The sequence below is a fragment of the Lutzomyia longipalpis genome, chromosome 2, assembly GCF_024334085.1.
Source record: "Lutzomyia longipalpis isolate SR_M1_2022 chromosome 2, ASM2433408v1".
Taxonomy (NCBI): domain Eukaryota; kingdom Metazoa; phylum Arthropoda; class Insecta; order Diptera; family Psychodidae; genus Lutzomyia; species Lutzomyia longipalpis.
In genome coordinates this window covers 19,385,515-19,401,520 of record NC_074708.1, presented here as the reverse complement: position 1 = coordinate 19,401,520, position 16,006 = coordinate 19,385,515, and the positions used below count along the sequence as shown (strand labels likewise).

Genomic DNA, 16,006 nt, shown 5'->3' with positions numbered 1-16,006 from the left:
GTTAGAAATTGTTCTATTTATATGGAACTATTTCTTTAATATTCAGAACCACATGTGTTGTCGAATCTTGGAAGAACTAATTTCATAATTTTGGTATCAAACCTTAATGTTCGATGAAATCCCATAAACTGTAACTATTTATTTATTTTCTTTTAATTACCGAACATTTTTTTTAATTTACTTATATAAGTTTTGTCACAAAATTTTAGTTAAATCTCATATCGGACTGCAATAATGAAGAATTTGCAATTAATCAAATGTTTTTCCTATTTTTATTTTTAATTGCTTCCTAATTCACTTAAACTCAAATACTTTCTCATGATCAAATGTTACGAGCCTTTGTCTCGTAAATTCTACTGTGACTCATCCAAATTTTATTTGAAAATTCATGAGAATAACTTTCTGGACTTTTTGTCAGGTCTTTGTTACCTGGTTGGTGTAAATAAATTATTTGTATGAATAACATTGATACGCATTCTGCTAATTAAAACTGTATTATTGTGGTGGAAAATAGATTATAAGTTTCACTTTTAATTTGTGAGTTTTCTTACCTTTTAAAAGTTTTTGATTATTTTTTTTCTAACAAAATTTTTAGATTTTTCAAAGTCACCTTCTTTTGTCTTAATATGATTCAATCATGCCGTGTTAAAACTATATTCTTTAGACTGGCATCACGCCCTTATATTTCTCAACAAACCACACATTTATAAAAAGTCAGTCTAGATAGATTCAAAATTTTTAGGAATATTTATACAAAGACTTCACCAATATCCGCCCTATGAGTTTACTTTTTGCACATGCAATATGGTTTATCAATACTAGATGGTGGGCAAAAAAGCAAATTTTCAATCTTTTTTAAAATATTATGAATGTGAGATTTCTTTTTAGGGCAACAAAGTAAAAGGTTTTTTATATTATGTAACTACTTAGATTATTTATTATACATATATTAAAAATTGCATAATGTAGGAAATGCTTTTGACTAGGTGATATCAGTTATCTAGCCCAACTATTCAAATAGAAAATCTGGAGAAATTCTCTTTGGCAGATTCAGCGCATGCTCAGCTCACACAATGGAAGGTCCAAAAATTTTCATCCAACATAAGACATCTAATAAAGTTAACTTATTCATTTAATAGGACATGTACCTACTCTTTTTTTTAATTTGTGAAAATAAGAAAATAAACGTTAGATTATAATAGCTTGAAAAATTAATATGTAACCACCAAGAGGAGAAAATTATTTTCAAAATTTTTTATAACAAATCTTTTGAAATAAAAAAATTATAGATTTATTTCTTTCGAATGATAAGCTAATTTAAAAATAAAGATCATAGAATAAGTGATTTTTTTTTCCATTTCTATATAGAACAAATTGTCAGAATTTTTTAATCAGGATTTTGCGCACTGTGTTGTGAAGTCTGTCGCACTCTAACTGAGCTATATTTTAATATGAATATGTATATATTTTAGTATCGATTTGTAACGCAACTCAATGTTATCAGTCTTACGTACTTTTGGAAAAAAATAGAAAAGATTTTGTTCTCTTCTCTTTCATTTTATATTAACTCTGTATTGTTTAATTCTGGGACCTATATTAAGGCACAAAAATGAATATTTTCGGCTAATTGTAACATCCGTGTACAAATAATGGAGAAATTTAGATGTGAGAGTTATATTCTGTGAACTAACCATAAGCAGCAGTATACGGAGGAGAAAGAAATTAATTATCTACATTGAAAGTTGTTTTTTTGGAGAGTGTGTAGAATATTGTTGGTGGATAAGCTTGAAAGAACGTGTGTGGTCCTCAGATAAAAAGATGTCTTCAAATAATTATTATATAATTAATGCTATGCTTCGAGCTATTACAATTATTTTATTATTGGAAATCAACAATATTACAATTTGTGCCTATCATGTGGATACGCACAGTGTAGCAAAACGAATGATGGATTCTGAATTATGTTTGGGTTGGTATTGAAAATTAATTTATATTTTTAACAAGTTTTTTTCTCACCATATACAAACTCTCCGTATAGATATAATTTAAGTATTTAAATTTAATATGTTTTTATTTAATTGACATTAATACAGCAATGCAAAGTGAAAGAAAAATGTTTATGTTTGAGAGCATATAAGACCTCTGAATTGAAATTCCTTGACTGTTTGCCTCATGATTTCTGTTCTACTTTACTGATTCTCTGTCTTCCCGGAAATTATTATTAAATTTAATTTACATTCATTATATTATATTCATCCATTGTGCATATTATTACTTAATATTTGTATTGCTGACCACAGAAATTACAATCTTGCAGGGCGCTTCGATGTCCATACGGATACAATAATTCGTACGAAGGAGTCTTTGAAACTCAAAGCCGTCTTCTTGGATGAAACCGAAGTTCTCAATAACCAAGAATGTGCTAATCTTTGCTGCGATACAGAAAATTGCGATGTCTTCATTTTTGAGGAAAAGGTAAAGCATTGATGCATTACTAAAAAAAGATATATAACAATAGAAAAAACCAGATTTCTCTTTTAAGAAATTAAATAAGTTTTTCATTTGGCACAACGAAAGAGACAATGAAAGAGATGGGTGGGACACTGAAAATTTCCGGTTGAGGCTTGGTCTGTTTTCTTCTTGTGTCTTTATATTTTTGGAATTTATTTTATAACTGAATTTAATGCACGATATTGCTCTCTTTGGCTCGTAATCGTAAATTGTAAATATTAGGTATAATTTAAAGCTGGTTCCATTGATTCACTTTTTTGTGTAAAATTTAAATATTAAAATGCGGTTATTATACAAATATTATTTTAATGCATAAAACTAAAATTAATACCTAATAAAATAAATACTACATAATACAAGTTTATCTGATTAAACTATTATATTCTAATATTATATTCTTCATCGACAGGTGAAGGGCACGTGCTTTCTGTTTCAGTGTGGGCCACCTGAGGACTTTCGTTGCAAATTCACGCGTCATGCCAACTACACGAGCGCCGTCATGAGCCCAATGCGTCAGCCAGAGCAGCAGACTTCGCCCCCACTTGCCCATCCTGCGGTACCCTCTGTGGGACTTTCGCAACATGAGATGGAGCTTGTAAGTCTCAAAAGTGGAAAAGGGCTGCGCAATGATGAGATTTCTGCTGCAAATTCCTCTCAAGGAATTAAGAATGCCACCCCAGTGGAACAGACAACACCCAAAAGTAGCACATGCAGTCGTTTTCAATTTGCCTGCCACTCAGGGGAATGCCTTGCCGTGTACAATGCCTGTGATGGTATTCCACAATGTGAGGATGGCAGCGACGAAGGACCAGAATGTCCAAAACAACCATCTGCTGGTGGTGGCCAACAGAATTCCCAGAATGGACAGCAGATGCAAGATCTGTCCAATACGGTACGACTTTTACCATCGGACAGTGGCAATGAAGGAAATAATGCTCCACAGGTTGGTTTTTATGCGAAACTCTCATGTTATATGCTGGTGTATACAGTCAACGTCCTATTCCTCATTTCAGATGACAATGCAGAGACAGTATCAGATTCACAATCGAGAAGATCCAATGACGGCACCCAAACAATGGCCACAAATGAATCCCATGTTCTTAGGTGAATGTTTTTTTTATTCATCAAGTATTGCAAGAGATTACAGAACCATGAAGACAATTTATTTTATTGAATTTCCTGTTTAATGGGATGTTGAAAGTTGATAATATTGCAGATGTTGTGAGAAAACTCGTAATTGTGGCCACATAATATTGTACAGTACATACTACACATACGAACTTATATTAACATACAAAGAATTTATTTTCTTTATTTTGAAAGACTTTCTTTTTTATTATTGCTTGTTGTATTAATTATTAAATAGTTCTACAAAAGTAAAGTGATAATCTTAAAATTATTAATGAAAAAAAAACGCAAAAATACGTACCTAATGAATTATTATAGTAAATTTTTTTAAGATATAAAAAGGCATTTAATACTCTAAAATATATATTTTTTAATTTTTCATGATTCGTATGTTATTATAATAGAAAGTCTAGAAAGTAAAGTATAGAAAAGTGTTAAATCGTACATAAATTATCATTTTATGTAATTTGTATTAAAAGAATGACTTATGTAGTTGAAAGTGACAAAATTCATATGGGAATTTAATTTATTCCTTTGTAGTAAGTTTTTACATGGGAAGCCCACATTTTTTTTTAATGGGGAAATGTTCAGAAAATAACATTGAAAATAGTTTATATGGTGGCAGTTCCTCCTTCCTGAATAATGTAATTTTTTTTTCTAATTAAATTCCACCCTTTCACCTTCTCATTGTTAAATAGGATAATTATCATTAAATTTTAAATTATTTAAAAAGTTACTAATATGGATTTTTCATTCTACCTTTCCATTGATATTGTATCAATATAAAAACAATAGACTTTTAAAATTAATTTCTCGAATAAATAAGTTTTTTTTTTAATTCTAAAATAAAATTCTTAATTTCAGATGGAGATAGCAGAATTTTTAATCACAAAGGTGGTATCCAAGTTCCGGCAAGTAGTATGTCTGGACCAGGATATCAGATGGTACCCCCTCAAGATGCATTTATGAGACCTCAAATGGGAGATATGTATTCAAGAGGACAAATCCAGTCACAGCAGCAATCATGGCTACCAGAGCACTACCAAGGCAAAATACCCGGAAACCCAATGGAGTGGAATCAGCAACCTGTTGACCAGTCTACTATGGTCCAGCAATCCCCTGCATTACTAGCTCCACAAATTCCTCAGTTACCACAACCACCGCAGTTGACAGCAACACAAGTGGAACTCCAACAACAACGTCCAGATTGGCCAATTGTACCGCTCATGCCAGTACAACCAGGAAAAAATCACCCAAATGAGAATGTGAAGAAGCCAATAAAGGTAGGTGGAAGCACTAAAGCAGAGGAGAGCGGTGAAGTTCTTGGAAATGAATATCAAGATGAGTCAGATGATGAAGCGGAGATGAGAATAACAACGGCAGCACCCCGAAAGAAGAATAGGAAGCACAAGAAACCAAAAGAGGGGTCAAAAGACAATATTTCCAAGGCCAAAGATGCCGATAAACCACTGCATGAGCAACTAAAGATGATTCACAATGATTTAGAGATGGAATTTGTGGACCACGACGGTGAAGCCGAACGTCCAAGTGGTGCAGTTTTATCTCTAACATTGGGAATAATCATAATGGCAGCACTTGCCGTCCTAGTGGGATGCCGAATGAAAGTTGTAGGTCGAAGGATGAGACGTGGTGGAAAAAGTCAATACGCTCATGATGCTGATTTTCTTGTGAATGGTATGTACCTCTAGATGTTTTCCAATCTTGCAGCATCACTAAAGGATCTCACAGAGAAAAAAAGAAAATTGTGTTTTCTTTCGCCCATTTGTAAAAAAAATAAATAAATACCAAAAACCCATAATGTTCTCTAAAAATTTTATTTTTAAAATAAAGTTATTTGTGTAACAATAGAAGCGCACTAACAATATCCAATCTCCCTACCACAAAGATACATCACTCTGGATTTATCTACATATTTCTCTTTCTTTTCGAGGAGTTAAAGATACGTTTAATTCATAGCAAAAAAAGGTATAAAATAACTAAAAGCCAAGCGACAGACCCTGGAGGGCGCACTTGAGGATGGAGTGTAATATAGGTAGCTATTGAATGAATGCTTCAAGTTAACAAAAGAATTCTATGATACAGTTTTTCTTTTAAAAAAAAAAGAAGTATCGATGGTGACTCACCTACACTACATGTTGTAGAGTATTTTTCTTACAGAAGAGAAACAAAGGAGTAAATACAAAGAGACACACATATTCGAAAGACCAGAAGACTTCACAAAAGGAAGAAGAATATCGTTTGAGACTCAAATCCACGTGTTAAAAGTGCGACTCAAGAGGCTGTCGTCCATTGGCTAAATAATAATGGTTAATAAGAAAGAAAATATGTGTATTAGAATATCGCAATATTCTTTCATTTCTCACATTGGTTTTGAGATGGTAATGTCCCTTCACAACTATGATTTCTACATTCTACTAACATATAGCAATATTATTGACCGTTATTGTTGACAATCATTTAATACCATTTCAATGCTTTTCTTTTATATTACAAAAAAATCCATGATGATGTATAAAACTTGGAAAGAAAACGTACTAATAGGAAGAGAAACAATGATTTTAGAAATTTTCTTGCATAATGTTGATTAACGTTGTTTATGTTAAGGACTTTACGATGAAAGGTCTATATTTGGGATGCCTATTTGCTTCCTTCAGGGTATCTTTATGCGATACATATGCGCTAATTCATCATTCCTAAACAAATATTTGATTTAAAGATTTCACATTATTTTTTTAAATTCTGATTAGATTGATTCGCCATGATTCTATATTAATTGTGTATTTGCTTTAGGAAATTGTATAGTAATACAATATATTGAAAGAAAAGAAATTGTAAGTCAATAATATTGCTGGAAGCTGCAGAAGTTCAACATTCAGTTTTTTTTTAATTAACAAATTCACAATTTGTAATTTCTTGAATATACTAAAAGCATTTTTTAATGACAACTTCTAAAGGATATTGAAAAATATTTGTTAGAAATACCTTGAAATTATTCAAAATAGTCTCTATTATAAAAGAAAAGCAATTCAAAATCACGTGTAAGTACAGAAACTAATTACACTTCATGCAAAAATAAAAACTCGGAAAACTTGCAAAAGAAAATTGCTAAAATACATAAAAAAAAGCGCAAAAGAAGACATTTTTTAGCATTTTGTTTTAAAAAATGTTAATCTTAAAAATTTGATTCCCTAGAGATCGATAAGAGATGCTTCTTTCTTTGTAGTGACTTCTTCTGTTTTTCGGCGATTTTTTTCCTTCACAAATGACTTTCCTAGTTCTTCATGGATGGATTTGAAGAATCCATCAGTTTCGGGTTGTTGTATATTCTGTTGTGAGCCAGAAGTTGCTTCCGACGATGAGGAAGGCTCCGCTAATTCACATAGGTAATAACAGTATTTTAAAAAGACCAGCAACAAAATAGGAAATCATATCACAAACATTAGTAAATTGCAAAGAAGCATAACACATAATTTGAAGAAAAAAACGAAATGCGATTAGCACGGTGTGGGAGGAGGGGAACAGTTGTTGAATAAAATTAGGATTTTACCTGGAGATTTCTGGCAGGGGCGAGATTGTTCTTTAGAACTTGGCACTGGAGGAGCAGGAGCAACACGATTAAAGGGGTTTTGACGACGAGGTGGAGGTTTTGGAGTAATTGACGACGACTGTGTCTCAGATTCTGCATTCTTCTCATCTAGCTCTCCCAATTGTCGTTGTAGTTCAGACACCTGTTGAAAATATGTAATTTTTATAAATACCTTCTTCTTCTTCCTGGAGAGAAACCTATTGATAATTACCATCAATTTCATGTATTCATATCCAGCACATGTGAGTGCCTTCATCCACTTTTCCATGACTTCCTGATTTTCAGCACAGAGGTAGTATGTCCTGTTGTTAGTACCATGGAAAACAATTTGAAAGCAGTAATTTTCTCCGTCCTCTGCCAATTCGATGGTGCAGCCTTCCAATACAATCACACCAATGGGTTCCTTATCTCCCTTTTTCTCGAAATAAAATAGTAGATTGCCCTTCAGGACGAACCATCTTCTCTGCCAGGATTTATTAACTTCTCCCCGCTTATTTAGATACCCTTCCAAATCTGACGGGGGCGTTGTTGCAAACATACTCAGATTTTTCTCATTTATCTTCATCTTTTAGTCTGAAACATAGTGAAATTGATCATATTAAATATTACAAAAGAGTGTGTGGCATATTTTAAGACTTACCGCTTTGATTTTCATTAAAAATGAATGTTTTTCTATTATTATTTCAGCCGCAGATTGATAAATCCCGGAGTCAGACTCTGACATTGTCAGACGTTTCTTCTTATTTTCCTCTTAGGCGTTATGTGCTCTTTTGCGCCCCCGGGCAAATGTCGGCTTTCTGACAATAATTATTATATTTAGGTTTCGATTTGTTTAAATATATTTTTTGCAATATAGAACAGCAAATAAAAATATCAAATAAGAATATAAAACAAAAGAAAACTGTGTGTAGAATATTCTTCGCATGAATGAATAACAAAATGAAGATTAATTTACAATCGTCTAATTTCAAAACTTTCCAAACACACACTCTATATTATGTATTTCCATACATAATACATATATAAGATTAAGATTGACAAACTTTTAGGATTCCTGATTTTTTATATTCCTGGCCATTCTGGGGATGTATTAAGTAGCAAAAGTGCTTAATTGGAGTATATTTATCAGTGCCATAGTTTTTTCTTTGAGTGACATAGTCGTAAAATATGAATAATCTAGCAAAAAATCTAAATAGATTTCGTCTCATAACGTTCGATATCACAGATACCCTGCTCCGCTTCAAGACAGCCCCAGCTGTGCAATATGTCAAAGCTGCCTCGAAACACGGTTACTCCAATGTGGACCAGACACAGATTGCAAATAATTTCAGTCGACTCTTCCGGCAAATGACAGAGAAATACCCCATTTTTGGATATCATCATCCGCAGGAAATTAAGGGATGGCGCGATTGGTGGCGACAGCTGGTCATCGGCGTCTTTGAAGCCTCCCATGCAAATATTCCAGCTGCGGATCTCGAAAGGATTGCAAATTATCTAATTGAATGCTTTGAGACAAGCGAATGCTGGCAGCGATGCTCTTCAGCTAAACATCTCGTTGATGACATCCAAAAAGTTGGAAAGATCATAGGGGTCATTACGAATTCTGATCCAAGGATAAGGAGTGTCATTCGAAATCTTCAACTTCCGGAATTTGATTTTATCACATGTTCCTACGAAGTTGGCTTTCAAAAGCCAAGTCATGAAATCTTTGATGCTGCTGTGCAGCTAGCTGGTCAGGATGTTCAATCGTCAGAATCTCTCCATATTGGCAACACACCACATCTGGATTACTTGGGAGCTCATTCAGCTGGTTGGACTAGTATACTTATTACTAATAACTGTGATTCTTGGAAAAAGTACTCCAAGGATATCGACACATCCAAGATTTTCCCAACACTTCAACAATTTCACGAAGCATTGAAAGAAAAGCATCTCAATTTATGAGCGTGAGATGAATATTTTCTTATTATTAAGAATTCTGAGCTTACTAAAAATTAAAAAAAAAACTTATGTTAATCATAACTCATGTATCAAAAAAAGGTACAACGAAAAGTTATTTTTTTTTTATAAATAGTGTAGATAGGTGTAAAAAATTAACAATGAAATATATCATAAAAAATAAATTTAGACTTTATCATTATCATTTTTTATAATTTTAAATTTACATTTTTTTATAAAATGAATTTACAAAACAAAGATTCTTTGAAGGACAAAACTGGTACTGAGTACCAATATTGTCCTCCACGTTGTGCCAAAAGTCGAGAAAAGTTGTGTTCCTGACCAGCCGGGATGTTATTTTTTTCCTAGAATTTTTGGCGCAATGTGTCACATAACCTTAAATTTTTGCTTTGGTTTTGTTTTTTACAAACAGTGAGTTTTAGCATCTTTTTTATTAAAAAAAAAGTACAAAATCTTGTGAAAAATGACTGATATTGCTGAAAATAGTAGTGATTCAAGTGAACCTATGAATATGAATGGAGAAAAGAATGAAGATTCGCCACATGAGGGGGAAAAAGTTAATCTGACACCTGAAGCCAAACGAATCCCGGAGTCTTCAGATGATGAGAATTCTGACGATTGTATTGGATTCTCAAGGATCAAAAAGCGCGTACAAATATTAAGCGACAAATCAGATGATGATGACACGAATGGAGCTATCCCTACATCAACTCCCGATGATCAGGAAGCAATCGAAGGAATGCCCGGAAAAATTTTGGGTGAATCAAAAATTGTTGCTTCGTCAGCTTCTGAGACTGAAGACGTGGTTGGTGAAGTCAGTATAATTGGACAATCAGAAAGGTATAACAATCTTAAAGTCCTATGTGATGAGGATTCAAGTGCGGAAGAATACAATGAGGAAGAGAAGGAAATCAACGTGGTGGACTTGAAGGAAAATGAACGTCCTCGAAAGCAGAAGAAGACAAAAAGTAAAAAGCGCAGCAAGACGGAAGTTGTTGAGGAAAGTGCGAGCTCCGAAGAATCTGAAGATGAAGAAAATGAACTTCCGAAAAATGCCAAAAAGAAGAGAAATGTGAAAAAGGTGGAAAAGCCCAGGAAACTGACAAAACATGAAAAGGAGAAGGAGTTGGCAGAGAGAAATGAGGTGTACAGTATGATACAAAAAAATGCCCGAGAGGAAGTCATTGAGTGAGTATCATGTCTTTAATTCTATACTACTAAATATTACTTAAACTATTTCTTTTGCCCTGTTCTAGAGTGCCTTACCACAAACCAGAGCAGTATGATATAAAGGAGTTTCTCAGTCGCTTGCAAAAAAGCAAAATTGATTTACCCACGGACAAGAAGCTTGCCAAGAAAACCGGAAAGTTGCGTGCCTTGAAGACTGACAAGAAAATGACTTTGGAAAATGAGAAACTCAATCATTTGCAAAAGGAATCTTTAGCAGAGACAAACTTCATTGCTGATGAGGAAAAGAATCCAAAAATTGATTCGACAGCAGAGAAAGATCCTGAATCTCATTTTGAGTGTCCGGATGAAATAGACATACTCGTTTCTGGCCCATCTGATGAAAAAACAAATACTCCCCAAGCTCAGAATGATGAAAGCTCAGCAAAAAGATGTAAGTTTAATTACTTTCAATAAGATACCAAAATTTTACTAAAATTTCACTTTATTTTACAGTGATTCTCAGAGGAGATCCAGGTTCTTTGATAGACCTGGAATCTGGTCTAGTGCATCAGAAGCCAAAATCGAAGGAAATTAGTCTAATTGAAAAATGCATTTTGCAGAATGCGAAAACTTCAGCAGCAACGGTGGATAATATAAAAATTGAGCATTCTCCTGGAATTGCATATAAAATCCTCAAAGAAAGCCTCGAACAGGAATTGTTGCAGAAAAAGAGGGAGCAAATACAGAGATATCTCGAAAGTCAAGAACGAGAGAAATTCGCTAAGATAGCTAATGAGATAGATGATGAAAAAGAATTTGCTGACAGTGATGGTGAAAATGAGGAAGAAAATGAAGAAGTTGATAAAGAATCAGAAGAAAATGAAGAAGTTGGTAAAGAATCAGAAGAAGATAAAGAACCAGAAAACCAAGACAATGCAGAAGAAATTGTTCCAGATGAGGCTGAGCATGAGGAGGACAATAATTGCGATGTTGACGAAATAATTGCTGAAGAAAATGAAGCTGAAGATGAAGATTCGGATGGAGAAAACGAATTGTCCGAAGGGAAGAAAAAATATCGCAAGAGAATCGTAAGCATGAATGACGAAGAATCTGAAGATGAGGAGAAGGATTGTGAAGTGCCTATCCCTGATAGTGTAGTACATCTGCCGGACATTGTCCAGGACACCTCAATAACGGAGAGTCAAATGGAAAAGGACGAAATGGAGCTGTTTAATCTGTGTACCGGAAATTTCAATACACAGCCTGTAAACCCGACAGAAATGACTGAAAATAAGCAAGATGATGACCGTCGAGGATCTCAAGAAAATACGCAAAATGACGTTCCGACTGTACCAGACTTTGAGTCGTCAGATGAAGAAAATATCGCTAAAAGTTCCAAGAATGTAAAGAAAAAAATTCCTCGTGTTTATCTGTCTGATGAGGAAGAGCAAAATGAGGAAAACTCCGACGAAATCACTGACAAAGACAGTAATAATGATGAAAATGAGGAAAACTCAGAAATTCCCGAACTATCTGAGCAGGAGGAGGACAAAGATGTAGGCCAAGAACTTGAATATGATTCTGAAGAGAATGAAGTTGATCTTCCGGCAAAACCCAAAATAAAAATTACCGACTTTGTGGAGAATGAAGCAGAGCTGTCTGAGTCTGAGTGGGGCAGTGCCGACGAAGACGAAAAGGATCTCGATAAATTGGAGATTGAGCTTGGGGATGAGGATCAATTTGATCAAGAGCAGTTGCAATCTGAATTGGAGCGTATTCATATGAAGAAACTTCTCGATCAGGATGCTCGGGAAGTGAAGATGGTGAAAAATTTGGTATTGCATGAAGAAGAACGTGAAGGAATGATACGTGAGAGGACATTTCGGTGGCTCCATGTGGACAATGACTTCAATCTTAACAGCGATAAGGCTCAAGAGAACGGACACGACGATACTCGTCAGAGTGATGAGGAAAATGAAGAAGAATGGCGGAAAATTAGGCATGAACGTGATGTAGTGCTGAAAGATAAGCTTTCAGAGGAACTCTCTGAGATGTTTGAGATGAAAAACGTTACGATTCTCAAGCCAACAATCCCAGAAGATCCGAGAGAAGTTAAGGCACCAACTTTCTTGGTTCCCGAAATGGAGAATCACAACAGGAAGTCACTTCTGCTTCAGGATGATGAATACCTGGCTCGACTTGCAAATATAGCGTCTAAAACATCCGACGTCCTCGTCAATGGAGCCACAGAAAAGGGCAGCTTTGTTTTTCGTCAAATGGCTAAGCAAGAAGATTCAGATCAGTCCGTAAGTAATTCATTTATTACATAGGTTACATAAAATTCATTTACATGTGTAGTTCATTAAAAGATTAATTTTATTTCAGGTGAAAAAACGCAAATTAGAAAATCCCGTGGCACCAATCAGGGGTAAGAAACGGAAGAAGACGTCCATCTATGGATAGAATCGCCTATTAGCAGGATTCAAAGTTTCCAGCAAGAGTGCCCTAAAAATATGATTTCTCATTCTTCTAAAGAAATAAATAGACAAGAAAAAACATTCGAAGTTCCGGATAAATCTTACTCCACAATCTTCAACTCCTTAATCACTTCGCGAAGCTTCTTGCTCTGCATCTGGAATCTGATGAGATCTTCCGGCATCTCCACATCACCAAGATCCATTGGTGTTGCTGCCCTCTCCGGATTATCTCCATCATTCATACAATCAGCGTCGAGTTTAGGTTTCTTTGGGCTCAAGGAAACATCCTCCGACTTTACGACATCATCAATTTCCTGTGAATTAGCTCGTTTGACCACAAATGTATGCGGATTTATTGAATCTGTGTGTTGAATTGGATTCTCAGCAATCAGATCAATGGATTCCTGGGAATTTTCGAATAGTGGCGGAGTCTCCGACATTTTTTCGCAAGAAAATTTTTAAAGCTCCTTTCGCATAAAAGAGGTAAGGAAAACTAAACGAGACTTGGGAAAATAGAAACGTCCCAAAACTTGTCCCATTTTTTTTTTAATTGGATGATTCGTGTTTTTTTTTAAAGATTTTATCCTACTTTTACAGTGAATTGAGATTTACAAAAAGCAATAACTATTAATTTTATTTTGACATAAACTTCAATTTGAAAAGAAAAATTAATTTTCCACGTGAGAAAAAGGAATGAAAATTTTTCGACGACTTTCGGCAAACCGTTCTTTACAGTATGAAAATTAAACTTAACCAACTTCATGTACTTAATAGTACAGTCATACCCGCTTTATTTCTCGGTTAAGCTCTTCTCACCCATTACTTTTAACGCCACAGAAGAGTTTCACCGATAATTTAAGCAGAGGGAACACTGTATTGTCATTTTTTGTTGACATTGTGATAAGATTTGCGGTTTTTGCAAAGTTTTTGATAAACATTTTTAACATATCGAGGGCGAAACAAGAAAAAGGCGTAAGTCCACAAAAGTGAACTTTACAGGAGAGCCGAAAAACGATATTGAAGAAAACCCCGGCCGGAATAGTACACAAAAAATTTCACTAAAATTGAATGATTGTATGACTATAATAAGATGTTCTATATTATAAAATTAATTAATTAATTAAGATCCAAAGACCATAAAGGGGCGGGGGGAACAAAAATTCCCTTTAATTTTTTTTATTCCCGAGATTTTCTCTACCAATATTAATCAGAATCGGTCTTGGACAGATTTGATTGATTGAGATTCACTTTTATGGCCAAATGAAGAGCACATTTTCTTATGACCAGACCAAAAAATCCCTCTGTCCTGACCATCTTGACCCATCCCAAAGAGCCAGATCTCCCTTATCCTGGACAATCCTGGGATGCTGGTGTAAAATGGTGGGTTTTTCGCCGGAATTGTGGTCACTTCCTATTAAGAATGTTGGAGTGACCTCCGGATTGGGGATTTCATCCCCGGATTGTACCAGGATTATCAAGTCCTGGACAATTAGGGGATACTGCTGCAAAATTGTGGGTTTTTCGCCGGATTTATGATCACTTCTCATTAGTAATGATAAAGTGACCTCCGGATTGGGGATCTCATCCCAGAATTATTAAGTCCTGGTCAATAAGGGGATATTAGGGCAGTGAGAGACATTTTTCGTGAGAGAACGAGCGCACACACAAACATCTATGCGTGCTGCTCTTTCTCATCGCTGCGTGCGCGACGTGCGCCGATAAGCGCACGACATGCCATGGAAACCGAAGACCACACAGATGTGCGCATGCTCATGTGTGTGTGTGTTTCTCCACCCCGTGAGCGGGGTTGTAGGCAGGCTTAATAAAAATTGCGCTTCTCTGCTGTTAGCGAGAGGTTGAGAGACGTGTAGCGTAGCCGTTTTCGGATACTAAGGTCGCGATATCAAGTCTTACCTTTGTCAATGATTTATTTTTTTTCCACCAAATATTTTTTTTTTATTTCCCCAATCATTTTAAATAATTTTTTCGATGATAAGTTATTTTGGAAACTCTACAGGAACAAAATATAGATGGCCGCCATACTAGTTTTGTGATTTTTTTTTTTTCATTTTACAAGAAAATCTAATGACGAACTATTTTGTATAGTACGGATTGGCTTCATATTTTTACCAAAAATTCTTTATGGTAATAGAAGACTAATTTCCAAAAAACTAATACCGGAGATGGCCTAGAAATATTATTAAAATTAAAAATAAAATTAATTTCCCATATAAATTGTGTGGGAGCGCCTTTTCACAGTGAGAGACATTTTTCGAGAGAGCGAGCGCGCACACAAAAAAATCTAAGCGTGCTGCTCTTTCTCATCGCTGCGTGCGCGACGTGCGGCGATTAGCGCACGACAGAGTTGCCAAGGGAACCGAAAACCACACACATGTGCGCATGCTCATGTGTGTGTGTGTTTCTTCACCCCATGAGCGGGGTCGTAGGCAGCTTTAGTAAAAAGTTCGCTTATTTGCTCTTAGCGGACTGTTGGGAGACGTGTAGGGTAGCCGTTTTCGGATACTAAGGTCGCGATATCAAATCTTACCAATGTCAATGATTTCTTTTTTTTTTCCACTAAATATTTTTTTATTTCCCCAATCATTTTAAATAAATTTTTTGAAGCTAAACTACTAATTAGTTGGTGTTCCACTTCGTGGCCAACACCAAGTATTGTAATCGTCGGATTTTCCGACCACCTCAGATCGGGCTCAAACTTAGTATGAGCACGTTTCAGACAACCCACATTCCAAAAATGGTGGAAAATTTTTGATGTGCGCCAAACTTTGCTTAATATCTCGAGAACGGTAAAAGATAGAGCCCTCGGGTTTGAAGTTTTTTTCGAAATGTGGGTGTAAAATTTCATTTTTTTTACATTTTCAAAATTCAAGATGGCCGCCGTCTGCCATTTTAAACTACTGTCAACCACTTCCCTTAAAGCTAGAGGTCTGAAATTTATTATGTTGTAGAGCTCAGTGAGACGTTTTCATCAACAATTCATACTTGAAAATCGGTCGAGCGGTTTAGCAAATATGGCGGCCTAAAGCAAAAAGTGTTTTTTCGATATAACTCGAGAACGGCTTGACCGATTTTGACCATCTTGGTATCAAATGAAAGGTTTCGATAAGCCCTACAACTGTCTAGAACATTCCAA

General features: G+C 35.1%; 6 protein-coding genes across 11 annotated transcripts in view; 3 read left to right on the top strand and 3 right to left on the bottom strand.

The window, feature by feature from the left end:
• The window catches only part of LOC129789347 (uncharacterized), a 69,046-nt gene extending 63,541 nt beyond the window's left edge, over window positions 1–5,505 (top strand). The window contains exons 1-5 of one of the 3 annotated variants that reach the window (XM_055826123.1): window positions 1,471–1,969; window positions 2,318–2,475; window positions 2,921–3,454; window positions 3,525–3,615; window positions 4,504–5,505. In XM_055826123.1, coding sequence (XP_055682098.1) covers window positions 1,819–1,969; window positions 2,318–2,475; window positions 2,921–3,454; window positions 3,525–3,615; window positions 4,504–5,348 — 1,779 coding nt within the window. In that variant the 5' untranslated portion in view covers window positions 1,471–1,818 and the 3' untranslated portion in view covers window positions 5,349–5,505. Of the gene's footprint in view, window positions 1–1,470; window positions 1,970–2,317; window positions 2,476–2,745; window positions 2,797–2,920; window positions 3,455–3,524; window positions 3,616–4,503 lie in introns of those variants that run through there. The other 2 variants (XM_055826124.1, XM_055826125.1) reach the window with 2 other exon arrangements.
• The window catches only part of LOC129789442 (uncharacterized), an 885,568-nt gene that overhangs the window by 241,885 nt on the left and 627,677 nt on the right, over window positions 1–16,006 (bottom strand). The gene's annotated exons all lie outside the window — the stretch shown is intronic.
• LOC129789454 (sesquipedalian-1-like) lies at window positions 5,459–7,994 on the bottom strand. Of its 2 annotated transcripts, none has more exons than XM_055826275.1 (4): window positions 7,887–7,994; window positions 7,458–7,819; window positions 7,208–7,388; window positions 5,459–7,030 (listed from the first exon to the last, which is right to left on the bottom strand). In XM_055826275.1, the coding sequence occupies exons 2-4, from the start codon at window positions 7,809–7,811 to the stop codon at window positions 6,849–6,851; spliced, it is 717 nt and encodes a 238-aa protein (XP_055682250.1). In that variant the 5' UTR covers window positions 7,812–7,819; window positions 7,887–7,994; the 3' UTR covers window positions 5,459–6,848. The 2 variants fall into 2 exon arrangements, with proteins under 2 accessions (XP_055682250.1, XP_055682251.1); XM_055826276.1 differs by having other exon boundaries at window positions 5,459–5,953.
• Window positions 8,254–9,369, top strand: LOC129789450 (rhythmically expressed gene 2 protein-like). The gene has a single exon (XM_055826271.1). It carries the CDS (start codon window positions 8,414–8,416, stop codon window positions 9,188–9,190), a length of 777 nt encoding a protein of 258 aa, XP_055682246.1. The 5' UTR covers window positions 8,254–8,413; the 3' UTR covers window positions 9,191–9,369.
• LOC129789309 (claspin-like) lies at window positions 9,569–12,876 on the top strand. 2 transcript variants are annotated; one of them, XM_055826063.1, is made up of 4 exons: window positions 9,569–10,393; window positions 10,462–10,826; window positions 10,889–12,681; window positions 12,761–12,876. In XM_055826063.1, the coding sequence occupies exons 1-4, from the start codon at window positions 9,669–9,671 to the stop codon at window positions 12,836–12,838; spliced, it is 2,961 nt and encodes a 986-aa protein (XP_055682038.1). In that variant the 5' UTR covers window positions 9,569–9,668; the 3' UTR covers window positions 12,839–12,876. The 2 variants fall into 2 exon arrangements, with proteins under 2 accessions (XP_055682038.1, XP_055682039.1); XM_055826064.1 differs by having other exon boundaries at window positions 10,889–12,677; window positions 12,761–12,872.
• On the bottom strand, window positions 12,675–13,584 carry LOC129789483 (uncharacterized). 2 transcript variants are annotated; one of them, XM_055826312.1, is made up of 2 exons: window positions 12,958–13,584; window positions 12,675–12,844 (listed from the first exon to the last, which is right to left on the bottom strand). In XM_055826312.1, exons 1-2 carry the CDS (start codon window positions 13,290–13,292, stop codon window positions 12,829–12,831), a joined length of 351 nt encoding a protein of 116 aa, XP_055682287.1. In that variant the 5' UTR covers window positions 13,293–13,584; the 3' UTR covers window positions 12,675–12,828. The 2 variants fall into 2 exon arrangements, with proteins under 2 accessions (XP_055682287.1, XP_055682286.1); XM_055826311.1 differs by having other exon boundaries at window positions 12,675–12,880; window positions 12,958–13,580.